The following is a 26,450-nucleotide window of genomic DNA, read 5'->3' on the forward strand; positions in this document are numbered from 1 at the left end:
GAGAAATACTCTTCAAATTAAAAAAAAAAAACAGTATTATTTATCGAAACAACCATTAGTTCATCGTTTCTTATCACTTCACTTAAGTCGGCTTCCTAATTCAGTCGTAGTTAAGCCGCTGTGAGGAGTAGAAGTCCAGGTCGATACGATGTACAACCTTATCAAGGGCTCCTTGGCAACATACTGCTGCCTGTGCCTGCTACTGATATTGATTGACCCAGCGGAATCGGGACAACTGTCAACGAGATTCAACGTGAGCTTCGCCCAGCTGGATTCCTGCGAAACCTACTCCGTTCCGAATACGGGCTATGGCTACCGGAGGTTCTACATGCTGCGCGAGCTGAGCAACAACAACAGGAAGGCCGGAGAGCGGCTGCACTTGAAATTCTACGTCCTGACCGCCATGGATGCGCACATCCTGCTCTCGGTGACGAATCACCCGCGCCCAAATGATCGCGTTTACGAGATCGGTGGGTGAAATCAATAATATTCAGTTTTAATTCCAGCATTTCAATGAGCTCTTTCTAGTGGAACCCTACCTAAATATTCAATTGATATCTTTATTCCGCTTGCAGTGATAGGAGCCGGCGGAAATACGTTTTCCGCAATCCGGAATGCTATGGGAATGAGGCGGGTGGCCACGAATCAAGAGCCGAACTTGGTATCGCTGTACGACCCGACGCCAATTGAGATTGTCCAAAACCAGAGTGAGTTCCCCCATCTTATCGGGTATTCCCTGCCCCTCCAACGCACAGTATATTTCCAGATGGCGAGCTGTTTGTTTACATACCCGGCTTCAAGAAGGAGCCCCTGCTGCAGTTCATCGATGAAGCACCGCTGGTCATCAACTATCTGAGTTTCAGCTCCTTTGGTTCCAATACGGCGCGGTGGTTTTACGACTGTGGCTTCGATGGTTATGGTAAGGATGATATATAGTAAGCTATAAGTCTATATCTGTAAGTATGTTCTAAAACTGACCCATTTCAGGGTCGGAAATTGCACCGATAGTGAAGGAGGAAACGAAGACGGAAAAACTGCTAAGCCATCTGAATATCCAGGCGGAAAATGCAAGCATGCCGGCTAATCTCAGCTCCATATCGTTCCACTTCCAAACGCGCTCCCTCGCCTACGAGCAAACCAGTTCCTTGCTTCAGACCCGCATGCACATGATGATGGTAATGAAAGATAAGCTCGAAATGCAAATATTTAGTGTGAAACAGTAAAGATACATTCGCCTATCCATGCAGCACTGGAGGGATAGTCGTCTTGTCTGGAAACCCGAGGACTTCGGCTCGCTGGAATCTTTCGAACATCCTGACCTTCGTATATGGAAGCCGCATATGAACGTCCTCAACGGCGCCCTGCAATCCATGGGTCAGGTCCTCCAATCCTATGAGCTGATGGTCTACGCCAACGGAAGCATCACCCTGTACGCTCAAAACCTCCAGCTGGCCAGTTGGTGTGTGGACAGTGCCCGAAACTGGCCAAGCGAGCGAGTGACTTGCGACATCGAGCTGGGTCTCAATGGCCAGGAGGGGCAGGAGAATGTGGCGCTAATCTACGATGATCAGCGCAAGCCGATTGCGCCCAATGAGCACGTGAACACGCCATCCGGCTGGTCGTTCACGCAAATGTCCGTGGTGCTGGTGGAGAACGATTCGCAAAGGCGATACAACCCCAAGGGAATGATGCAGAAAATGACCGGCGATGTGGCAATTGAGTTCACGCTGCAAAGGAATCGGAGCTTCTACATGACCGTCTTCTATTTGCCGTTGATTGGTAATATGAAAATGTGTTTGATTTCTTGTTATGGAATAACATATAACTACAATATATTCTTTCAGCCTGCCAGATGTTCCTGATTTTGTCCTTTGTACTGCGTTCTACTCGTAGGAGTTCCCTCATTCTCATCGCCTTGCTGATTGCCGCCTGGGGTTTAATGTACATGACGCGCTACGCCTCTCCGCATTATGTGCCGCCCATGAGTAAGTTTTAAATCAATTAACTAAAACTCACTGTGTATAATTTTCAAATTCAAATTTTCACTTTTCCTACAGTGACTGCATATAAAGTCATCATGATGACCACCACCTATTGCTACATTCTGCACATCTGCATTATATGGCTGGATCTATATCCACCCAGATCGAAGGCTCCTGGCTGGCTGGTTAGGGTGATTAACTCCAATGTTCTGCGATGCATTCTGGGATTGAGATTTTCGGATGTGAGTAGTTAAGCCCCTATTGAACACATATACGTATTGCAATTCACTATATTCCTACAGTCTACCGACTATTGCGACATTCAGGAGAATCCCTGGCACCATATGGCCAAGATCCTGAACAACCTGAGTTCAATCTTGGTCATTATAACCTTTGCCATCGTAGATATTACGAGTGGGTTTTGAAAAACAGAATTTTTCTTTATTGTGCATTTGAGAGAATATTAATGGTTCTTAAATAAATAAGAAGTAAACAGAGAAGATTGTGAAGATTTTGCGACTACAAGTTGAAAAAGTGGGAGAGCGTGCTGGGCTGTTGCGACTCCTCGCAGTTAATTGCTGCCATTGTTCCAACTCCGATCCGGGATCGATTTGGATTTGGAGTGTTTTGGTATCGGAGCTTAGTGGTAACCGTATCCACCCAGGGACAGGGCAGGTGCAGCGTATGACTTAACCAGGGCAGGAGCTGCGTAGCTGATGGCTGGAGCCGCATATGACTTGACCACCGTGGGAGCAGCGTAGCTGATGGCTGGAGCGGCATGGGCGTAACTGATGGCTGGAGCGGCATAGGACTTGATCACCGGAGCTGGAGCAGCATAGGCGATGGCAGGCGCAGCGTACGACTTAACAATGGGCGTGGCATGGGAAACAACCTGTGCATGCAAAGTAGATTGTAAGATTAAATGGGAAAATATCAGAGTATATCCAGATCTTACCGAGCTGAAGTGCGAGTAGCTGGTGGCTGGAGCTGCCACCTTGACCGCCACAGGAGCAGCATAGGACTTGACCACCGTGGGAGCGGCGTAGCTGATGGCAGGAGCGGCATGGGCGTAGCTGATGGCTGGAGCGGCATAGGACTTGATCACCGGAGCTGGAGCCGCATAGGTGATGGCTGGGGCAGCGTAGGACTTGATGACTGGAGCTGCAGCTGCATATGTTATGGCAGGAGCGGCATGGGCGTAGCTGTAGTCCGGAGCCGAGTGTCCATAATCAAGGAGTCCAGGAGCAGCAGTGGCCACAGCCAGCAGAGAGGTAAGGATCTGGCGAGGTAAATGGAAAACCAAACTTTGATGTTAATCTTTTTGATCTAGTGAATATAAGATCGAGGTAATCCTTGTATGAAGATATCCTTTGCAGTCAGTATTATTGGCTTAAAGTGATAATACTGATCCTAGGCCGCATCCTTTCCAACCCTTTCCACTCACCAGAAGTTTCATGCTAGCGCTGGATAACGAATCACTTGGCTTGGAGGGAGAATTGCAACTGTAAGTGGACGTGTGCATTGCGTTACTTTTATACCCCTCGACGGCAGACCACGCACTCGCACTCTCGAGCGGACTGCGAACTGCGGACCGGAGGACAGGTGGTCGAGCGGACAGATCTTGACTAGATTTCGATCTGAGCCTCGGACGGACAAACAGTCAGCAGACAGCAGTCAACAAAGCGGGCCAAGCAGCACCAATTTGTGAAGTATCTCGGCTGCAGTGAAACTGCAATTCTCGTAGACGCAGCTCGGATTGGAGAGCCCCCAAACGCGGATGACGCAACCTGAACTGGAGCTGGGAGTTGGGAGCTCCGAACCGAAGGCAGACCACTTGCCGGCTAAGGAGTCGCCGCAGGAAAGGCGGTCTTTACACTGGGGGTGCCATTGTGGCTCGCATTTGGAAAGCGCACGCTAATTGAAATCGCTGATTAGCTGGCCAATTTGGGCAACGCGCCAGGTGACACGCCCCTCGAAAGCACGCAGCCTTGCCACTAACAACTTAATTAGCCAACGTAGAATGCCGTCTAATTGTTTTCGTTGCTATGTTTGAGTATTCTCGAAACAATTCTCGGCGTGGCGCTGGGAAATTCTCTCCAAATTGCATAATGAACGCTTGCCAAATCGGCAAACGCCAAAACCAAACACCAAGCAGCAATCCCCTCTGGCCGAAATATCTAGGCGAGCTTCATATTTATCTTTATCGTGCCTCGAATGCCGCTGCGTGCCACATTTGACCATATTGGATGGGTGATTTCAGCCGCAGCCACGCCGTCTCGTCTCGAGGACACTCGTGCGTGGCGAGGGGGTTTGGATCGAGTGGAGGCCCCAGTTCGCCAGCTCCAGCTCCAGCTTCAACTCGCCATCGATCCATCGACTTTGCCGGCTGAAATTGCCGGTTCAGCATCTGGCAGTTCGTGGGATTTTTTATGGCCGACTTGATTAACCCCACGGGATGTGCGGGGGTACGGAGGTGTGACATTGGGTCATCACAAAATTAATAATGCTACAAATTGTTGAGAATGCTCGTCGTGATCCTTATCACGGATTAATAGTGTCTCAAGTAATCATTATATCACTTATTCGCTTTAAGTATAGATATGGTGTATATATTCATTTCTTAAATGATTTATATTTTTGTGGACTTTACATAACTTTTTGAGACAATAAGGTAGTCCGTGTTTAAATACTTGCTTTATATATTAGGGTTAAGAAACTAAAGTTTGGAAAGCACATAATGTCTCAGATTAGCGCATGCAACTTGCAGCACTTCAGTGGAGTTCCTCTCAAGAGGTCTCGAAAACACCACTTCAACGCCGAAATCTCGTAAAAAAAACTCGAAAAAAAACTTAGCACAATGAGAAAAGGACAGCACGAAACGCCGCAAAAGAGACAGAGAGTCACCTGCGATCGCAGTTCATGCATAAATCATGCATGCCAGTGGAATGTGATTTATGTGAATTCTATTAGCAAATATTAAGTCAATAGGAGCAATTGTTGCCAGTGGTCGGCGACTGCCAAACAAGTGTTCCATGTCCAATTCGATCCGGACAGATGCGGACAGATCGGTGTTGTGTGTTGTGGTCGGTGTGTCGCCGGTCCTCATAAATAAAAGATTTCCCAGCCACTGCCCCACATTTTGGCCAGGTGGAAAGCAATTTTCCAGCAATCGGTCGGTGGATCAGAAGGGTGGCAAACTCGAATGCCAAATTGCCACATACTAAATGACGATTTAAGGCGATCAGCCGATCGATCCTCGTCTTGGTTTTTATGGCTTCGATCGAGAGGCGAGTCTTTAGCCGCATTTGGATTTGGCGATCGGGCGGCGTGTGCTCCAAAATGGGTGCAAAATGCCGCGAATTTTGGATGACGGGCCTAATTAGCCACTGGCCACAGAATGGATGAGAGAATTCAAAGCGATTGCCCAATGGATCGCAAGCGCAGAATTCTTCGCGGCGCACGCTGCGTATGCGTTATTTTTCGATCCATTCAATTAATTAACGCCGCTGCATTTGACTTGCAAATGCTTCGCGGAACGGCCAAGAAAAACATTGCAAAATGGAAAAGCGCCGCTTAATTAAATCAAAAACAAACGACGAAATCAACCAGCCTGAAAAACCAAATAAAAACCGCGTGGCATTTATGACGCTTTGCCTGAATTAATGAATGAATCGTGGTGGACATGGAAATGGATTTGGAGTTCAGCTTTTGGGAGCTGACAAACTTAGAGCCTCGCTGCTGACGTGACTGGAAGTTTTTGAAATGCACCGCACCAACTTTGATGAATTTGTTTTCAAATGTATGATTCCCTTAAAAATCGATTACAATTTGGATAATATTTTAAGCTAGCAGAAAAATTCCATGTGATGATATATATATACATATTTGGAGGTCTTGTAAATGAATTAATTTTTTTCTTTGTGTATTCCGAGTCCATTTTGCATTTAGCAATCCCAACTGACTGCAAATCAATGACTGTTTCTACTCCATAGACTGCTGGCCATTTTGTCGCCTTCTTGTTTGTTTTTCGTCAACAGGAATTGGTGGTAAGTGGTGTATTTATGGGATGACTGCGTCGAGGCGGTCGGTTGTGAAATGATTATTGCCATGGTAATGGTCCAGATAAAGTGGGCTGATTAAATAGAGGAAAACGGGCTATAACGATCCTGTCTATGGATATTTGTGTATGTTAAATGGCGTGATTAATAAATAATATTTAATAAAATACAAAATATTTAAATTTAAAATGCTCTTAATGTTTGCGCTAAGGTGAAACGGGTTTGATGTAAGCTTAAATTTAAAACTAGCTTTTTCGCTGTCTTAGCTTAAAGATAAGCTTGGCTTAGTGGCGCCATCTAACAGATGTTCTGCTCAATTTTCATGACCAACAGATGGCGTAGCTTAGGACAGCGGACGTAGATAGCTGTCATGTATATTTTATGTTTTATGTAATTTACTTGTATTACAAACTTTGTTTTGAAATATAAGTTAACATTTGCAAAAAAAAATATAATATTGTTGGCTAGATTTATAGTAGTATATATAACCTTTTTAAAAAATGTATATAAAACATTCAACATCGACATGGAATGGAATCCTATTGAATGAGCAATTCAAGTTTATCATTCAATACAACTCTTTTTTCTTCAATCGATTGCCCTTCGCTACGTTTCCATAGAAAAAGACCCAGAGACTCAAATAAATATAGATCAAAGTCACTGAAGTTAATGACGTATGAGCAATGCACGAACCACAGCATTGGGGTGTCGGCGATTTAAAGGGGTTAAATGCTCCCCTTGAAATTCAACAGGTGAGCAAGTGGGTGGAATACCTATGTATGTTTGTGGGATGGATGGATTGGACTTCGCTGAACACTGACCTTAAATCCAATTTTAAACACGGTTTGTTGAGGATTGCTCCCCTTTTCCAGTTTAGCCGTGATTAAATCAACCTTTAAGCCTAGATTATTAACTGATTAAGTCCACTGCAGTTGTGTGACTGACTGCGCATTTAAGATTGTTTTTCTTTATTTGTGCGTTTGTCAAGTGCAGTTTGAAATTCAAGTTGCCTAATAACTTAAAACCCCAAGCAGCTTTAATGGCCATAATTCGTCTGTGGACGCAGAAGAGGTGGAAGAATCCGAAGGCAAAAGCCAAGAGGAGTGTCTTCGTGTTGTTGCCATTGCTTTTGTTGTTATGGCGGTGTTAATGTTGTTGTTGTAGCACCACTATTGACATTATTGATGGAAATTCTTTTGTGTTTTTACGGGGGGCAAAAGGAATGAAGAAAGTAAAACTTACCGCGGCAACAGACGAATTTCAAATGCTCTTAATAACTACATATGAATGTATATATTATTACCTTTGCATTATTGTAAGGTAAGAAAGAAAACACTTTTGGTCAAGTAAGAACTATCTGTTAATTATTAGTATTTTTGATTTACTGGTAATGCATTGTTTTATAATACACTACTACCTACTACTACTTTCTGCGGATAAGTAGCAACGCGCGCTATTTACTCTTTCCTAGCAGCAAATGAAAGCCCAACGATGAGGTCGCTTATGTGGACAGGTGCAGTGGCCAGGTAAATTCAGGTGTGTGCGTGTGTTTGCCTCCGTTTTCATATGCCGTCCGTCTGTTTTTCGAATGCAGCCCATACCGATAGCCATACCAATACCCCTGCCAACTCCCATAACCAGGCCCAAACCCAGACCCAAAGCATATCCATAGCCCCCGACTTCTGTGCCTAAACGAACAGTTATGCAAATCGAGAAGAGGCGCACCTCCTCCCCCAACGTCGCCCCGCCCCCTGCTTTATCACTCGAGGGGTTTACTTTACTTTTTTGTTTCTCTGTGTATTTAGCGCCTAATACCCAAGTTTATGTCGCTTAATTATAGACCTTAAACAGCCGCCGCGAACAGTTGGCTTAACATGCTAATCGCCAGACTCGGGGGCTAACCCCTTTTCCCATCCTGACGGCGGTGGCGGGGTATCGAATGACCTTCTTCTGATCTGAGACGCCACTTGTTGATCGATAGTATGGAAACTCTAGTAGCTTGGGAGCGGAAATCCGCGATGCGAAAACGAAAACTTTTGTTAGCCCAATCTGGTAATCGATAGTTCGCTTCGATCCCACATCAAACGCCGGCCTTTTAGAGCCAAACTATTAAGCGGATTTGGCCAATTCGGTAGCGGACAGATTGGAACAGAATCGCTCGGAGATCTGCTTTTAATAAGGCTTAAATAGCTCTGAGCGAGCACGATTAATTCGCCATAAAAGTGAGGCTTTAATTGGCTGACGAGTGGGAAGCATTAACTAAGGAAAGTGTTTTTGCCCAAAGAGCAAAGAATATGAATAGACTTTGGTAGTTACACTGCTAGGAATCACGAATACTTATATGTATCTTTGATGCGCCTTATTTTGTTCATGTTTGATTTGGCAAATTACTATAGATTAAGTGATTGCATTTATATATGGAAAATATAATCTTAATTTATTGATTTCTAGTTCTATTTTCGTTTTGCTGCCGTATGTACATTGTAAAGTTTTTCTACTGACATTGAAAGATAAGAGTGAAAACACTTTGCCCTTTTGCACTAAATTTGAATGCCAAACGGACTGCATTCAGAAGTATCCACCCGAAACAATGGGTGGGCGTTTTTCAAGTGGGTGGTTTTCCAGTGGGTGGTGCGCCAGTGGGTAGTAGTTGTCCTTCACATGCCCGCTTACCTTTACCTATGACATTAAGCGAAGCAAATTGAGTGACTGACTCGATTAAGGCACTTGGTCAGTGCATTTACTTACTGTACTACTTGATTACTAAGTGCACTCATAATGCATGCAATTTAAATCATAATTGAAATAATTATCGTAGAACGAGAAATAATATTTAAAGAGAATGGTAATAACTAAGAAAATTAAAAAAAAGTTACTTTATCTGATGAAGGATGAAAAAAAGAAAAAAAAATTTAAGTTCTTACTTATTGTTTATAATTATAATCATTACAATTATATTAAACAATAAATTATAATAATAATTATTAATATATTATTAATTATATGTTAATTCTAATTATAAATAAGTTAAAAATAAAAATGCAATTAGTGAAAGAAAGAGGTATAACAAGAGCTTAAAATTTTACCTTTCTCTTTTCAGATTTTATGCTTTGGTGCTCTTCTCTTAAAATTTGTGTTTTGGAGAGACTCGTTCTCATCTCTCGTTGAGCGACGCGAGCGAGAGAGGCAAACTATTTAAGCCACATCGCAAGGCAACTCGTGTTCAATCTTTGTTTTCGTAGCGCGGCGGTCGCATCGGAGTCGAGAACTCGAAGTGAAGGTGCACGAAGAATTCGATAAATACAATTAAATAGTTTTGAATATATTGCGGTGATTTTTGGATTTGCATACCGGTTTTCGAGAAGCGAATTCGTAAAAACATGTTATGTTTAAATATCGAGAAGTGTCCCAAAGTGCGAAACAAACCGATTTAACAACAAATGCCCAAAGCGAATCACAAACGTGAGAGAAACAATAAATATATAAAGTGAATTATTATAGCATAAAATGAATTATTCTCTTATCAGTGTGTACATTATATTTTCATAAAGCACAAATAAAATTCAGTGAAGACATTAACAAATTCAAGCTAAAAGTTAAACTGAAAGCTAAACACTTTTTTTTGTTGAAATTGCAATTTTTTTTATTATAAATGTTTGTACTGATAATTGCGCTTACAACAAAAACGAATACACAAATCAAAGCAAGTGTCTGTGTGATTGTAAAGAAGAATGTGCTAAGCAAATAAGGCAAATAACAACCATATAACTGTAACTGAAATCCCACACTGAGAAAATAATCAGCGAAGAATAATATTTTGACATCCGTCTCTTGAAATATAAGATCAAACTTTAGGTTAATACTCATTAGAAATATATCAATAAGCTATGAAATATCATTTAAATAAAAATGTAGTGATCTTATTTTCATTTTTCTTCGTGCTCTCATAAGACAAGTTGATTGATTTGCGCAAAGGGAATTCGAGACACTTAAGATATTACCAAGTTCAGTGAGCAACCGCCCTAATGTCAAGGTCTTTCGCTTGGGGATCGGGTTTTAACCTAATGGACTTGACCCCCATTTTCTGTGGCTGTACGAAATCCGCAGCTTAAGTTACCAGCAAAACATATTTACTCAATTAGAGCTGACACCTATTATGTCTCAAGTTGCAACACGTGGTGCAATAAGTAAAAAATATTTTATCAATTCTGTTTAATTTTCCTAATTTTTGATTTCTCTCTAATCGTGTCTAGTAACCCATAAAACTAACGACAATTCGCATAAACAAACATAATAAAGGAAACGTTAGTAAAACAACAGAGTGTAAAAAAGGTTTAGCAACCGCGAAAACGACTTACGAATTTTCACAACAACTTGATGTTTTGTAACGGAGTTTCAAGAAACTAGTAAAAACTTTATTGTGAATTCTTCTGCTGCTTCTTCTTTGCAAGTGTGGCAAAAATTTTGTTGCTCTGCGGATTTATCGAGAACATCAACCACTCACGGTAAGTTGTGCTAATTATTGCTTAAACTTATTTAGTTGGCTATTTTTATTGCAATTTCTTGAGCATGATTCACAAGGGGAATTCAAATCAGAGGCTGCCCTTTAATGAATCAGCTACTTGGTTGGCATGGCCTACATTCAGTTCTCTAAAAATCACTTCTGATATATAAATACGCAGAACTAAATGCAGCCACTGATTTGAAATATCAAATATATTGCAGGTCTTCGTTCTGCATAAGCTTGATGTTCTGAAGTATATTGTATACATCGTTTTTTTGACGTGCTTTTCAAGTGTTAATAAGTTGAGCTGCTTCTATATCATACTCATATGTATGTGTGCAAATGATATATCTGTCAGTTGTCCATCATTGGCTAAGATCAAATCCGAATCTAAGCCATTTCGAGTTGAACAAACCCAATCGCAACGCCGCCGAAAGCGAGAGGCACGGGTACGTGAACTCCATATTCCGACCACTCTGATCTAATGCCGCTGAAATCGCACAAGGTTGTACTTGTGTACGAGCGTATGTAGATAGATGGATGAATAGTATGTGGTCCAATACATTCCGATTTCGATTTCGGATTCGGTTTCGCTTTCGAAGTCGGCTTAAACTTGGCACCTGTTGCGGTCAGAGCAACACTCGACTACACTGTCGCACAAAGTTCGCATAGAATTGAATCGAGCTTGAAAATGTTTTGTGGTCGCAAGTGCTGTCTGTTCTGCCTGTTCATGAGCGCCTGGGGCTTCTTGATGCTGAATCTGCTGGGTATCTTCTTCTACGTCCAGTCACTGATGCTCCTGGAGTCCCTGCCCTTGCCCCACCACTTCCCCAGTCAGGAGGCCTTCAAGGAGCAGGCGGACGAGGCCTACCAGGACGTGTCCACACGGTGCTTTGTAGCCGCCGTTTTCTATCTGGGATTCGTCTTCATTGCGATAGTGGCCATTCGTCGGGATAACAAGAGAAGGAAGCGACTCTACAAGCGGGGTCCCGGTCACTTGCGATTCCGTCGTTGATTTGTATGATTGGTTATTGAATAAACAATTTATTTTCATGGTTCCAATTGCATTTCACCCACTCAGCGACGTCCACCCACTTGTTGGTTCGAAAGATCGAAAGAACCAGTTTGTTGACCGCATTCTGCGATTAGCCTTAACTTCTTTATCGCCAAGCCACTTTTCGATTTCAAGTCTGGCTGACTGTTGTCCACTCCGCATTATGCATTCGTCTCGGACCAACCGATTTTTGACAGCGCACGTGACACCTTCACCGAGGTGTGTTCTCTTTTGGGCATCATAAATTTCCGTGAAATTCTCTTTCCGAAACATGCTAATGGGAATGGGGTGTGGGTTCCCAGTTCTGGCTATTCCCCCCCCTTTCACCTCTATACCGTAGTCTAGTCTACACCGGGGTTATGTATCTTGTTCTTATCGACCGAGCTTTTGTGTCTTACACGAAAACCGTTGTGTAAATTATCGTACACGATTTTCTAGTTGTACGCTTGTGTATCTGGCTTGTTATCACCACCAACCAAGTGCAGTCTGCTGAAAACTGGTTCACTGCATTTACTCATTTTTTCGGGAACTCGGGTTAACTGATTTGGAGATCTGGCAATACCTGGGAAATATTCTAAATTTCCTCCATGGATGGTCTTCTATATAATTGTGCCACCCGAGAGACCGTACAATTTCTTATGCAGATGTAGAATCGTATTTTTTACGAATCTATGAAACACACTCGTAGAAAAGTGGTTCAATTCAGAAACATTTGATATTGACATCAAATTGAGATTTTTAAGTTTGTGACGCGAAAAAAATTTTATATTTTGCTAGGCAAACACTTGGCTAAGAAAATCAAAGGTCTCTTCCCACAGAGAAGGGAAGTGAAGAGCAAGTACCATGTCCCGATTTTTGATAGCTACCAAAGAGCGTCTCCAGAGGGGATGTGAGTGAAAGAATTATGTCCAGAAGTTTTTCGCTTCAAAGTAGAATAAAACCTTCCTGAATCCCCAGTGCGCTTTGGCCAGATGTTGATTCATAATACGGTTTCTCAGCGAATGGCCGCTAAGGCCACGCCTCCTGGGTCAGCTAAGGCGGTCAAGGCCACTCCACCGCCACCCCCGTCCACCAAGCCGCCACCCAAATGTCCTGGAGGCGACAAGAATATGAAGCGGAAGCCGGGCTACTTTGCCAGCGGTGGTCAGCACGCGGTGCTCAGTGATTGCCCAAAGCCGGAAGGCGACTTTATGAAAGCCTGGTCAGCCAAGAACAGCCGCTATAACCTTATCCTTGTCTCCGGTATCCTGGCAGCAGGGGGAACATTGGGCTTTGCCTTGTCGTCAGGTAGGATTAGCCACTTATATCGTATAGCAATTGCACCATTTAATCTCAGGTGTCCTCTGTCTAAATTGGACCATTCCCGAGTATCCCTACAACGAGGATGAGATGGAGGAATTTGAGATCGAAGAGGAGCGCCGACGGGAGGAGAAGGAAGCGCGTGAGGAGCGCCATCAGGACGCAGTGGAGGCCAGGGAGCTGGGCATACGTCGACGCCGTGCCAAAGAGGCCATGGAGAGGGAGGTGGATTTGATGCAACGCGACATGGATGGCGGCATCACAGACGCCGAGTTGGATGAACTACAGCGCCTGGCCGCCGAGCGCGAGGCCTTCGAGCTGTGGGAGAAGGACGAACTGAAGCGGCTCGAGGAGCAGGAGAAGGAGCGCGAGAAGATTCGGAAGGAGAAGGCCAAGGTCAAGGCCGAAAGGGACAAGGAGCGCGAAAAGAAGCGAAAGGAGAAGGAGGCGCAGCTCGAGAAGGAGGAGGCGGAGCGCGAGAAAGCCCGCGAAAAGGCGCGCAAGGAACGTGAAAAGGCTGAGAAGGAGAAGCAAAAGGAAAAGGAGAAGGCCGACAAGGAGGCCAGAAAGGCCGGCTAGTATGCACTTATACTGCACTTTAATTTACTTTGCCAGCAGTAACAACACAAAAGCTTGGAAAATTCATTGATCGGGCAAATACAAACATCAACACCCTGCGAATAAAGCCCCCAAAAACACTGGATATACTGTTCAATAAAAAATCAAAATTCGTTGCTGTTGGCCTGAGATCTGCATTAGATAATTCGCATTTTTTTTATTGATGCCATATATAGGTAGGAATCTTTGGAGATTTTTTAATCTATTCTACTGTTTACCCCATAGACGCTATAGTTTTCTTAACTAAACTAGACTTGAGGCACTCAAGTTTTAATCATGCCCAGCCCAGATCCCTGGCAGAATCTAATTACATATTTGGATTCTGCCACTTTATAGACTACTTAACTTGCCACATGCTGGCATTTCTAGTGCAATTAAGCCAGCGTTCTGTTTCAGCCAAAATGAGGTGCAATAACAAAATGCTGGATGGCCCGAAGACCGTCCATGTACATACATACATACGTATGTTGTATGCATTTAGAGTCAGTCGGGCACTCTGTTGGCTGTAGAGGAAATGGCTCATTGCATGTAATCAAAAGCAGCAAAATTGTATCTCGTAGATAGCATACACATAGAGTGAATTCAATTGTGGCTTCCATTACGCGTCAAAGAGCGTTCCAATGTTCGCATAACAACGACCACTTGTTGTTCGTCGCAATAAAGTAAGGTTCTTTCTCCGATTCGCGTCGGCTTGGTTTGGCAGCCCCCTAATCTATTTAATGAAAATTCGCTACCGATAGATAGATAGATATAAAGCGTTTCCCCAGCGATGTATCTGCATTTGTATCTGCTGTGCTAAGTGTGCCGGCTTGTGCGCACATAATGAATCACAATCGTCGTCAGTTAAGCCAGGCTTATCATTAATCAAATTAGCTGCAGCAGCAGCAGTGGGCACTACAACAAAACACTTGCTTGTCTGCCACCGCGTTGCAGTTGCATCTTCCAAGTGGCAATGCGGCACAGTGGGCCAGATCGGCGCTGTAATTAACTATTAACACGAGTGCTCCGATTGTGCCACAAATGAGCAATTGCCGAGAGCTTATCAAATGGAGTAGAACAATCAATTAACTGCAAAAGGCACAACAAATTCCGGTTCATTGCGGTTCACTGACCCGATGGAGCGATCCGAAAACAGCGTGAATTCTATTCGTTTTTGGAAGGGGTTTTCCAATGCGTCATGGGATCTAATTGCATTTCTAAACATGTTGTAAATCACTTTGATGCTAGAGCGTGATGCATTAGTTAAGTTCGGTTTGATGGGTACTTTTAGAAGAAGAATTTAAGCTGAAAGCACTCATAACCGCGCTAGTTATGCATTAGATATTATCTTATCATTTGTATATTCTTCACTTCCTAATAAGAAATCCACGAATTTCCTGCTTACCACTGTGCGATGCCCACACATGGCCAGCCCGCTGAAGCTAGCTAATTTATCACTGGCATTCACGCTTCGGTATTCCCTACTCCACCTATATATCCATATCCATATCAGACCCCAAGCCAAACCCCTCCCCAACGTCCATTTCTGACTGCGAGTGACATTATTACTGTCACACTGTGTCGCCCGATGCAGCTTCTCTGCCTTTTATAATGCATTTATGCTGCAATTTGTTTGAATTAGCGGCTCGCGGGCACCAACTTGCCTCAGATTGGAGTGGATGGAGCCTACGGAGCAACTTGGACATGGGGAGCAGTGCTGCGGAGGCGGAGTGGCGCAGTGTCACCGGTTTAGTGGTTTATTTGGGGCGTGTAGCCATGCATCTATGCCCGTACCCCATCTAGCCTGGTACAAGTATCTTATGCAAGCAGAGCTCAAAATAAAAAAAAAAGAGCTGGAGATTGGTCTAAAGTAAAAGTAGCTGCATTTACCTAGTTGCAACACCGCCAGATGAAAGCTTCCGGGCAGGGGCGTTGCCCATGGAAATGGGATGCAGCAGCTTAAGACGGTGGAAATTCCAAAGTAACTGGAACACATTTTCATGAAAATCCCCTCGGATTTCCATCTGCTGCGCTTAAAACAAAGCATATATCTTACATTTATCTCCAGCAAATATGCGTTTACAACCGAATTTATGAGTTTGCACTATTCTCTATATCGTGTCTTATCGGGTTTTGCATGTAAATATTTGCATCAGTGGCCGGATTCTGTGGCTGTGATAAGATTAACAGCAGCATTTACAACCTTAAGATTGTAAACCTATGTACCTTTTATTTATGGTAGATTAAAGTACAAATAAAGAAGAATCTTTCGTTCAGCATACTTTGTAATAACTAAACCTTTTTGAGTTGATTATTCTTTCTCAGTTTTCCCCCTGCTTAAGTTCTCTTACACTGAATTTTCAGTTCATTGACGGGGAAAGCGCCCTGCCAAATCTAATTGGAACTCTCACTTGTTAAGCGTTACAGTAAATAAACAAATTGGCCAAGTGGCTATTTGGCTTTGAGCTGCCTCTGGGGGCCTTTTCAACAAATTGAATCGCTGCTAATCGAATTGAGAGCCAAGAATGAAGAACTGAGAGGTGCGAGCGTGCCAAGCGGCGTTTTGTATCTGGATTGAGGTCTTGCCACAGTTAGCCGAGCAAAGCGCAGTTATACCAATTCTCCATGGCCGTCTCGGCCACAGTGGGTCAATTCTCCATGCTCCACTCTGGGCAATCAATTTGTGAGACTTGTTCTAGGCCTTCTTTGCGGACTTCTCGATATTGTTGTGCAGTGCACGTAGATTGAGTCACTCCTCCTCGCATTCGGCATTCCCATTTGTATATATATACACTCATATTCGTAATTATTGTAATGAGCCATTTCTCTAGTTACTTTCCTCGTTGGCTGCATGGGCTGGGTTTTTAATTAATTTTCCATTGACCCAGCCTGACAGCTGAGCCTCAGCTTTTTCCTCTTTTATTTCTGAGCTGAGCTCAGAGGCTCTGCCAGCCCAAGAGCATTTCATATTAATTCTCATTTTTTCGGGCTCCAATTCGGGGCTTTCGGATCCGCCTCTTATGTGTGGCCTCCGGTTTCGAGGGGGCCTTCTGTCCAAATTCTCCAGCGTATTTGTTGTGTGGCCATCGTCAAATTTCGCATTGAAACACGAGACAGTGGGGCAAAGCCATGGGAATAATCCGACAATGCTTCAGATGGGAGAGGAGAATATCACTGTAATAATAGATACAAAGGAAAGTTCATGCCTTGCCCACATAATAGGATTATTTTATATTATTATCATATAACTCAAAGGTTAAGCAGTTCAAGCATGATTTTTTGCACCACCTGGCACCACTGTGCATGTCCTGCAACTGAGCTTTGTTATAAATTAAATTATTTTTCGCGTGCATATATCTCTTTGGTATTTATGTGCCCATGTGCTGTACGGATATCGTTACACTAAATTGTTATGTCGGTTATGTATGTCTGCTGAAGAAAGACGCTCGGAACATCAAAATGGCAGAGGGAGCGTAAGCGATTTGTCTTTCGGTTAATTTTTTGTCGGCCCCTTAAGTTGAAATACCGCTAAGGCCACCGCCTTCGATCCTGTTTTTTTTTGTTTTTGTCCATTCTTCAAATTGTGGAATCTCGGGTAATAAAGTAATTAAAGCTCCCTGACACTGTTCAATATTTCATCTTTTTTTTATGCGAACGGTAGATTAATTGAGATTGGCAAGGGGTACCGAGCATGCGGCTGATTTGCATTTAATTGCGTATAATTGGAAAACCCAATATGTATTATTTTCACTTAATTTTATTTCACAAATGCAGCTCGAAAAACGTTTGCTGTCCAGCGAAAGCAAACAAAAGCGCGCAACTGAGGTAACGAGTGCAATAAAAACCATTTGTTAATGACTTTTGAATACGCAATTTGCTGTTGTTGCTTGGGACCCAGTCTTCTGCTTCTTCATGGCTATACGACTATATATACAGATATATCTTTTATTTTCCTTTTGTTAACTTTAAAACGTTTTACTTTCGCGCGAGTTTTAATTGCCGCCTGCTGCTTATGATGAAGATAATGATGATGATGATCTACCAAATCCGCAGTCCAAGAAACATTTGCAACATTTGCTGGCCACGTTAATGTGGCCATCATAAAAAGCGTGTGAACCCAGTGTTAACGTGTCGAAGCCTAGACAATAAGCCACACTTGGCGACACTTTTCCCTGGCCTTCGCTTTTCCCAGCTGCAAGTCCAATGAGCCGTTTTTACCGGCCAAAGTTGAAGGCGGTTTTTCTTCGCCATTTCCATTTCCCCTAATGATTTCCGTTGAGATTTTCGCCCACAGAGCAGGAAAAAATATACTTTTCCGCACTTACTCTGCTGTTTCCGAATTTCTTTCCCTACTTCGTAGTAAACTTCAAATACATACATTCTTTCCAGACTTAGCTTTTCACAATTTAAATAAATGTTGTACCCAAAGAGTCCACTGACCATTCAATTTTCACTTCTTAACCCACTTGAACACCCTCATTTTCTGGTATTATCCACTTGCGTTTTCCGCCGAATGGCCGCTGGGCATCGGCAAGTTGCTGATCCACAAATTAGTCTCACATTTAATTGCAGTGTTCGGCGGCGGGAAAATGCAGTTGCAGTTGCAATTTCGCCTTGCGACTGTCAGCAAGCCGAAAAAATGCAGAAAAAAATGTTAATTTCATTGCGCGGGTAAAAGTCGCCCCGATTCAGTTGCTCCGTGGACACAATGGACCGCGGATCGTGAGCTGAACAGACAGCTACTGTTATTTTATTTGTCAGGAAAATTGGGCCAACTTAAGCGGCGATCTGGGGGAAGACTGGCCAAGAACGATGACTAAGAAATGTGTTAATGATAGCGAGTGGCGTAATTAGCCAGAAATATTTCGTGTTGGCCAAATCGAAAACGTTTTGCTGTCGCATGCCACACAAAATGCTCGCATTTCTGGGGCAGCTGAAAGCCGAAGCAGGAAATTGCATGAATTTTTGGTGGTACATAAATTGGTTAGCTATTGCATAAATTTAGTTAACCTTCGACAGGTGAACGTAAGCTAAAAATAGTTTTCGTTTCCAGTTTTCCTGCATTTGGATCGTTGACAGAACAAACATTAATCAAAATGTGCATACAACTTAGAATATACAAATGAATCTTTGTTTGATATAATTTTTCTAAACTAAATTATATTAATTACAAATTGCTTGTAAATTAGTTCTTTGAATATTTACGTGCCATTAAGGATTGAGGCTCCATGAAATGAAAACTTTTCCCTCAAATATTCATTAGTTAGTTCCAAGCTCATTTAAGCATAGCTTGGGGAAATAAAATTTCCAGTTTTGTTATTTAAATAGCTGAATACATTTCGAAGAACTGAAAGGCAGAAGCACAAAAACCATTCGAAAATCATCAACAAATTAATGTCAAAATAATAACAAATTAACTGCCTTGGCTGCCGTGGCTGCCACAAGAAATATGACAGTTTACAAACGGTAAAAAATGTGCCCCACAGCAGCGGCAATAAACATTAACTTGGCTTAGATGACGTTGACAATTTTCAAGGCGTCAACTTGTCAGACTTGGACGGCTCATAAGGAAATTTGTCTGCAGGTTGGCAGTGGAAATGGTAGTTGGTACTTGGTGCTGGTGGTTATGCTTAACGGTTAATTAGTTAATACTGCAAAGGGGTCAAAAAACTGCAGCTAAGCCTAAAGGGTACACGGAAAAAAATTAAGATATTGGTTTGGGTATAGTACACTCTTAAAGAAGAGGAATTGTTATGGTTAAGATTCTAACATACCCATGAACTGTAAAGCTTTTCTTGCTTACTTTATTTTTGTTGAGTGTAAGAATTATAGTTCTGTTTCTTTGTTTGTTTCTTCACCTGCTTGGCCCACGCGTCTGTACCAAATGATAAATGATTGAACAAACACGAATGCTCATATATATTTAGCCAAAGGCAATATATGCAGGTAGAACATCATTAAACCCTGTCGTCTCCAGTTTAATTGATATTTTTACGTGCGGAAAGATTATGGATAAGAAACATAACTTTTAAGGGGAATTTTGACGCTGTTTGATACTTCAACACCTAACCAGCTTCCGCTGCACTCAGACTTCCTTCTCCACTCCTGAACTTTAGAGGGTATACACAGATATAAGGTGTACATATAGAAAAGATCCGACAAAGTCAACTTCAACGGAAGTACACTCACGACTCGCGTTGGTTCGCATAATCAAAGACCTGCAGACAAAGTGTAAAGACCCTTTAGAATTTAATGCTTGAGTCATCCATCGACAGCAACTTTGTTCGCGGCTTTGGATGTGAGTTTGGTGTTTATTTTCATTTTTTGTTTGGGCTTTGCTTCCGTTTTCAAACAGAGAACCACCGCTACGGCAGTCGAAACTATTAGAAATCCAAAGCGGCCACCTGTAGACGGCGATTTTCTGTGGCAAGTGCACAATCAACTGCAATTGCAGTGGCAATAGCAATAGCAACCGCGTCGTTTCCGCTGCTCTTGGCCAAAAAAGGCATTCGACAATTATTGCTATTGAGTGTGAGTGTTAGAGGAAAGGAAAGGAAAGGCAACAAATGCAATACACTGCACTTAAATTGCGCCCACTAATAACCCAGTCGATGGGTAAAAGGGACAGCGGCACTCCGGTGGCAACTTCTTCGTTTTATTTGCCAACACGAAAGGCAAAGACCGGTCAACTTGGAAATTGTCAACACAGCCAGCCACTTGCCACACAACTTTGCCTACAACTCCCCAGAGTTTCGTAGTCTCGTTGATTCGTGGGGCCTCGGAGGGGTTAACAGACATCCAGCTGCGTAGACAGAGCTCAGACAAACGTCAATAGACCTGCGATATAGTCGAACTCTGCCTACGCTTCCCTGACGTGGAAATTGTTGGGAAATTACCGGGAAGTGGCAAACGAAAGCAGTTTGAACACATATAGTCACATGTCGACTTACTACTTTTCAAATGCATGTAGGTGTAGCTAACGCAATAGTTCAGTACCAATTTGAACTGAATAACTAATTTAGCCATTATTGATCACGAACCATATGCCATAGTTCTTGTACCGATTTCTCGGATTCGATTCCCTATCATAATCTTTGGCTAGTTTTGCAGTTTGGTTGCTCCTTTTTATTTGGCATGCGCCGCGTGAAAAACGAAATGAAAAGTTGTTGCTGTTGTGTCGATGTTGCTGCTGCTGCGTTGTTGTTGCTGCAGTGGTCAGTTGGCGGCGTATCTTTTGGCCAACAGAAGGCTGCGGACCCAGCGAAATATATACACACACACTGGCAAACACATTTGAAAATGGAAAGTCGTCGTCTGGTTGTCGTTTGCAGTTTTGTTTTGGGGGTTTCGTTGGGGTTTTCTTTTTCCATGTTTTTCGGTTTCATTTTGAGTTTTTTTCTTTTCGTTTTCCGCTGGACTGCAGACTGCGACTGCAACCGGTTGCATTAGTGCAACAGCGTGCAGAAACATTAGCACATGCAACCAATTTTCGTATTATTTTTATTAGATTTTGATTTATTGTTGGTGCGGATTGTCGGAGCCTAGTCGCTAATTGGAGTTGGCCAAGTCGGAAAATGCGGTAACTGCAGCGCAGGCGGGATTCTCGCCGAGAAACGAGAAATCTTCGCATCTCCTTGCGGAGGAAAGCGAAAGTTAGACGCTTTAAATTTGAAATTGAAATTTCTTGTTTCTCGGTTTATGGCCGAGGAAAAGCAAAAGCCGCGGTTCGAGACTCCAGCCAAGTGCACGTTCGGTTTGGGCCATAAACTGTGGCCTGCCATTATGAGCTAACTTGGCCAGGGCGGCGAAGAAGGGGTTTCTTTTCGCACTAGCACTCCACGGGTTACATAAGGTTGCGGTTCGGCAAAACCTTACCGAACTTCATTAAAATTGCAAATTTCTTTCCGTCTTTATCTGCCTGTGTGGATAATGGGACCAGAAACTAATAAGCAGGTGCCGCCTGGATGTAGAAATATCTGCGGCAACGGACCAAAGATACAAGTCCCATTGTTACAGCCAGATAAACCTTAGAGCAAACTGTCTGTTTTACTCGGCGATTCTGCGTGTCAACGCTTTTCAGAATCGAGTTCATAAATAAAACATCAGCTTGAATTAGTGACTGGCCCTGACTGTCTATCGCTCGGTATTTGTATTTGAACAAAACCATAAATTGGATTGATTTATAATCGCACACAATATTTGTATTATACGTTCCGTATACAAAGGTTTAGCTACAAAACTACCGTTTCATTGCCGATGCGAGCTATCAATTGATATCTTTCTTAAAGTCATCGCAAAATCAATTTTGCGGTTAATAAAGGGATTATTGGTCCCATTTATAGTTTATAGTTTTTTAATAGAAAGGCAGAACTTTGTGCGTATTTTTAGACGTCTTTTTTCAGCATTTCATAAAAAAAAGCAATACACAGACCTCTTCTTTTATGAATTTGCCAAATTTGGGAGGATTTTTGTATCGCTGAGATTACTTTCTTTAATCCATTTAACCATATATATCTCATTATTCTCTCCACAACCCACGATGGTCTCAATGAGTTAAATTTCACCCGCTTCAATATCAATTTAGGCCGTAATCAAATACGTTTGGCCACTGCCCACTCGAAAAAAAAAACACACGCACAACAAGTTAACAAGTTTATCAATTAACATTTGAATTATATTTACGAGCAAAATATTTCGCTCTTTCATTGCCGTTAAGTGTTTATAACTTTCACTGGCAGCGTCGCTGTCTCATCTCTCAATAGAAAACATTAATTAAAGCATTAAATGCACATAATTAACACAGTCGCAGATGCTGCCGCTTTTTTCTCCCGATTATATATGGTTATATATATATATAGTGTGCCTTTCTGCCCGTTTTTGCCCAACAGTTGCACATTCGTATGTGTAGGATTTTAATGATTTTCCTTTGTTTTGCGTTTTTCGCAAATGTTTTCGCATGGGAAATGATTGGGGTGCAGTGCAGAAAAGTTGGGCAGCTTGGCGGGGAAACTGCGCGTCATTGAGGAAAAGCCGTCAAGTGGAGTTAACCTTGAGTTTTCCGGGGTAATAAATTAAACTGTTTTGTGTGTGGGGGCCATTTTCAGTTGCGGTAAGCATAATTTCTTTTTTCTTCACATGCGGAAGATATAATCGAATGTGAAGGAAGTATAACCGCAGCTTGTAAAAAAAGCCATTCGCCTTAAGTGCCATTTTAATATAACTAGCTTTTGGCACAAAGACAAAAAACACCACTGATTAAGTTCAAAAACAATCTTAATAAGTCCACCGATAGACAAAACTCTATTATCTTTGACCGTATCGCAGTTTATATTATGCCAACATTATGTAAACGAAGCCAAAGCCAAGCGAAAAGAAACTCGAAAATTAAATCGGAAGCTTCACCCAAATAAACTGAGTTTTTACAGTTAAATCGAGATGGGCCAAAAGGCGGCGTGTGTGTCAAATACGTTTAAAAATTCAACCAAAAAAAAAGCACCAACACAAATCCATCGAAAAATTTGACCAACGTTAAGGAACAATGCAAAATAAAACCGAATAAAATTAAAATGTTTGCCTTGCAAACCGGTTGGAGCATAATAATAATCATATCAGAACCGGTTGGATTTAAGAACTGTTCAAAAAGAACTGTAGTCAGACCCAGAATAAAGTCGCCACAGTTTTTCTGGCTTAGCTTGTAATCTCCGCAACCTTTTGGCAATTAATTTTACAATTTAAACCAAAATAATTTAATTTAAAGCAGTGTTCCAACGGATCACAGCCTAATTTCAATTTGATTGCGGCTTGATTGAGATCTGCGGGCGAGACAAGCGTGAAGCATGCAAAATTGCCGCGACTCTGTAATATTTATAATAAACAACTCAACGCTTTTGACCAGCCAGAAAAAAGCGGTCGAAAAGATTGCCAAAGTTATTGCCTGTCAGGCGAAGTGACGGCTGCCCAATCTCGGGTTTCTCATTTCGTTTCGTTTGCAGTTTTTGGGGCTTCCATGGTCCTGGTGCCGCTGATTATTGAAAGAACTCTTTTCTGAAATCGCGAGGGGGGGGGGGGGGTGGTTATTACTTTCCAAGTAGATAAGCCATCGGGCGAGTGCTAATCACAAGCTGCCTTCAACGGGTCCCCTGGCCATTGATTTATTGCCAGATTTCAAGTTAACACTTTTTTGCCGATCCCAAATTGAGTTATTTATTCCTGCACCGAACGGTCACGTACTCAGTGTGGCAGTTGCAACCTGTTGCACGGTGCTAGTTGCTAGTTGCACGTTGCACGTTGCTAGCGCAGCGCTTAGATTTATATTCGTAGATTTTGGCAGTCGTGTTAATGAAGTTTGCTGATTTATGTGCTTATGAGCCTGTCGCCATCTGCCCACAGGAAGTGGTTTTCAAAAATCGATTTGGAAAATCTAATTGGAATCTTTTACTCTTTCGCCTTGCAGATTCTGGGCAGCTCACTTCTAAGACTGGGAACCCATTAAGTGGTAAGTGCTAAAAACGTAAAAATATTTAACAACCCGTGGTATTTGTCAAACATTTAAGCTGCCAAATAAACGTTTCTGTTTACTGCCAACCATCATTAATGTCTGGTCGATAGATGATAGGCTGCCAAAGGAACTGAAAAAATCATCATAAAATCCCCGCTCAAATAAGCATTCATGCTCCAGTTATGAGCGTTTTGTTGGAGATCTTCGGGCACCTTTCCACCACAACAAACCGATTCGTCTTTATTCTGCTGCATTTTATGGTTTTGCTTAGCTGCACAACCAGTTTGGGTTTTGTTAATCAAAACGTCAGAGAAACCTTCACGAATGACAAAAAAAATGTCAAATATGTTGTTGCAGGGGAAAAGTGAAAAGCTGAGTAAATAAAATCGTACTAACGCAAAATGAAAATTACTCAAATTGTGGTTTATTTTCCCTAGCAATTCATGCATGAAAAGGGGTGCCAAAGTGAAACTGAAACTGGCTCTTGGTTTTGGTTGAGTAAAGTTGGCGATCATGCCTTTAATGGGTTATAAAATGAGGGTTTTAGGCCTGTAAGTGGGGGCCAAGTTCCTTGACGGTTTTTCTTTTTTCTTAACGAATAAATCATGCACAATTTTGGGCATTTATTTCTTGACCCGAAACGTTTTTGTCTCTTTTTTTTTTACTTAGTCATATAATTTTTATGTTTTCGTATATTTCTCTTGTTTTTTAAGCCAAAGAAAAAGTGATTCATGATCTTTTTGGGTCAAGTTTACTGTTTTTTGTTGGTTATACTCTTCCGATTGCCATGAATCATTTGTATCTTGGCCAAAAATCGAACTCATTTTCCACAACAATGTTTTGCGACTCATTAGCGCTGTTTAATTAGATATTTATCTTGAATTTGGCCTGCAGCCAAACTTCGCACATCTATCGTCTTGGAATTCTCTTTGCCTCGCACTTCAGTATTTGGTTTCCTTATTGTGTCAACACAATTCAAAGCAAATTGCCAATTGTTGTCGCTTTGTCAGTTTTGCTAATTCCCAAACAAAACAAAATTGAATTATTTATCAAAGGCAAAAAACAAAAAAAAAAAAAACGATTTTTGAGCAAACAAAAAACACGCAAACTCTGCTCTGGAGTTCATAAATAATTTGTTACAGTTTCGGCGTTTTAGTTTTGGGTCCCCCCGCATTGTTTTGGTCTCAAACAGAAATAAGCCTTTTGAGAGCATTGAAATTTATAGATTCCCCATTCAAAAGCTTTCAATTTTCTGGCCAGCAACGATTCTTGATTGAGAGCTATGAAAGGAATTCTCTATTCAGAGATTCTATACTTAGGTTCTTTTCCAGTTAAACGACTTTCCCGAACAAAGGAAGGGGAAACGGTCGGCAGAATACTTTCTAAATGCACAAATCATGGCAGTGGGTAAAGAATTCCACGCCGTAGAATAAACATTTCGGGGTTTCGAAACTCCTAAATAGGCTTTAATTAACAATTTATGTGCAGTGGCGGTGGCAGCAGCACCAACTTGATGCATCATCCTCGCACCGGCGAGGGATTCATATCTCCATCGGAGGCTGTAATCTGCTGGCTACTGTGCGTTGTCACAGCCAGCTCCTGCGGCCTCTGTTCTGCCTAGTCATCCTTAATTATTATGATTATCGATGTTTTATGCTCTATAATTGCCGCTGGCGGTGCGGAGTTGGCAGTGACTTGGAGTTTTTGGGCGTCTCCCAGCCCAGCCTCCAAAATTGCTGTCTTCATTGCGCCTACCTTCTCCTAAGGCCCTTATCTAATTGATATAATTCTGCAGTTTAAGTTTGGCTTACTTTGCTGCATGTCTGACGTTCGTCACGTTAAGTTCGTGTCCTAAGTCTTTTGTTTTGGCCGTCAACTGCCTCTGGTTCTACATAAATTACACCGAGCTAATGATTATCTCTTAGTTGGTTAGTCAAGTGTCAGTCTAACACAAGACAAACACATATATCCGCCGAGAGTGAAGAACCAAAACACCGGCCAGCTAACAGCCGACATTGGGTGAAAAGCAGTTCTGTTTTGACACAGTTGCTGCACAGTGGAGTTATAGAATGTGCACTACTAATTGAGCTGTACAAAACTAAATATACATACATTAATTAGCTTAGCATACACTTAATGTGTTCAGTATTTTTTAAGAAGCAAGCGTTATATAGTTATAGTTTTATAGTTACCTAATTTGACTTCATCATCGAAAAAATCCGAGTTTGTCCCATTTTAAAACAGTTCGAAGTCACTGTGAGCCAGTTTGCTAGCTGGCAGCTCTATTCGTACCAAGTCCATCCAACCGGGCGGAATGTCCAGGGCGGGCGTGCATTAAAATTTATTATATAAGCCAACAGAGTCGCCTTTGCAGTCGCAGCTTCATCTGCCGCCGTCGCAGCCGTTGCGCTGCGTTGCAATCTTTTAAAAATCTCGCGTACTCATCAACAACATTTCA

General features: G+C 42.3%; 5 protein-coding genes across 9 annotated transcripts in view; 4 read left to right on the forward strand and 1 right to left on the reverse strand.

Annotated features, from left to right (window-relative positions):
- The first annotated feature begins 101 nt into the window (after positions 1-101).
- NtR lies at positions 102-2,478 on the forward strand. 2 transcript variants are annotated; one of them, NM_143701.4, is made up of 8 exons: positions 102-470; positions 576-707; positions 767-919; positions 988-1,175; positions 1,248-1,779; positions 1,845-1,985; positions 2,058-2,224; positions 2,285-2,478. In NM_143701.4, the coding sequence occupies exons 1-8, from the start codon at positions 149-151 to the stop codon at positions 2,405-2,407; spliced, it is 1,758 nt and encodes a 585-aa protein (NP_651958.2). In that variant the 5' UTR covers positions 102-148; the 3' UTR covers positions 2,408-2,478. The 2 variants fall into 2 exon arrangements, with proteins under 2 accessions (NP_651958.2, NP_001246457.1); NM_001259528.2 differs by having other exon boundaries at positions 1,009-1,175.
- CG34205 (uncharacterized protein) lies at positions 2,406-3,593 on the reverse strand. Its single transcript, NM_001103937.3, has 3 exons — positions 3,427-3,593; positions 2,938-3,261; positions 2,406-2,874 (listed from the first exon to the last, which is right to left on the reverse strand). The coding sequence occupies exons 1-3, from the start codon at positions 3,502-3,504 to the stop codon at positions 2,623-2,625; spliced, it is 654 nt and encodes a 217-aa protein (NP_001097407.1). The 5' UTR covers positions 3,505-3,593; the 3' UTR covers positions 2,406-2,622.
- Positions 3,594-9,261: 5,668 nt separating this feature from the next.
- The window catches only part of a (arc), a 35,867-nt gene continuing 18,678 nt past the window's right edge, over positions 9,262-26,450 (forward strand). Inside the window, exons 1-3 of one of the 4 annotated variants that reach the window (NM_166514.2) lie at positions 9,262-9,502; positions 10,294-10,545; positions 23,948-23,989. The gene's annotated coding sequence lies outside the window, so the exon portion shown is untranslated. Of the gene's footprint in view, positions 9,503-9,726; positions 10,546-23,947; positions 23,990-26,450 lie in introns of those variants that run through there. The other 3 variants (NM_001014543.2, NM_001299777.1, NM_079902.3) reach the window with 3 other exon arrangements.
- Positions 11,189-11,589, forward strand: CG11269 (uncharacterized protein). The gene has a single exon (NM_137800.2). The coding sequence runs from the start codon at positions 11,236-11,238 to the stop codon at positions 11,557-11,559; it is 324 nt and encodes a 107-aa protein (NP_611644.1). The 5' UTR covers positions 11,189-11,235; the 3' UTR covers positions 11,560-11,589.
- gom (gomdanji) lies at positions 12,229-13,658 on the forward strand. The gene is made up of 3 exons (NM_079920.3): positions 12,229-12,487; positions 12,556-12,885; positions 12,935-13,658. The coding sequence occupies exons 1-3, from the start codon at positions 12,442-12,444 to the stop codon at positions 13,474-13,476; spliced, it is 918 nt and encodes a 305-aa protein (NP_524659.1). The 5' UTR covers positions 12,229-12,441; the 3' UTR covers positions 13,477-13,658.

Source organism: Drosophila melanogaster, chromosome 2R, assembly GCF_000001215.4.
Source record: "Drosophila melanogaster chromosome 2R".
In the NCBI taxonomy this organism is placed as follows: Eukaryota; Metazoa; Arthropoda; class Insecta; order Diptera; family Drosophilidae; genus Drosophila; species Drosophila melanogaster.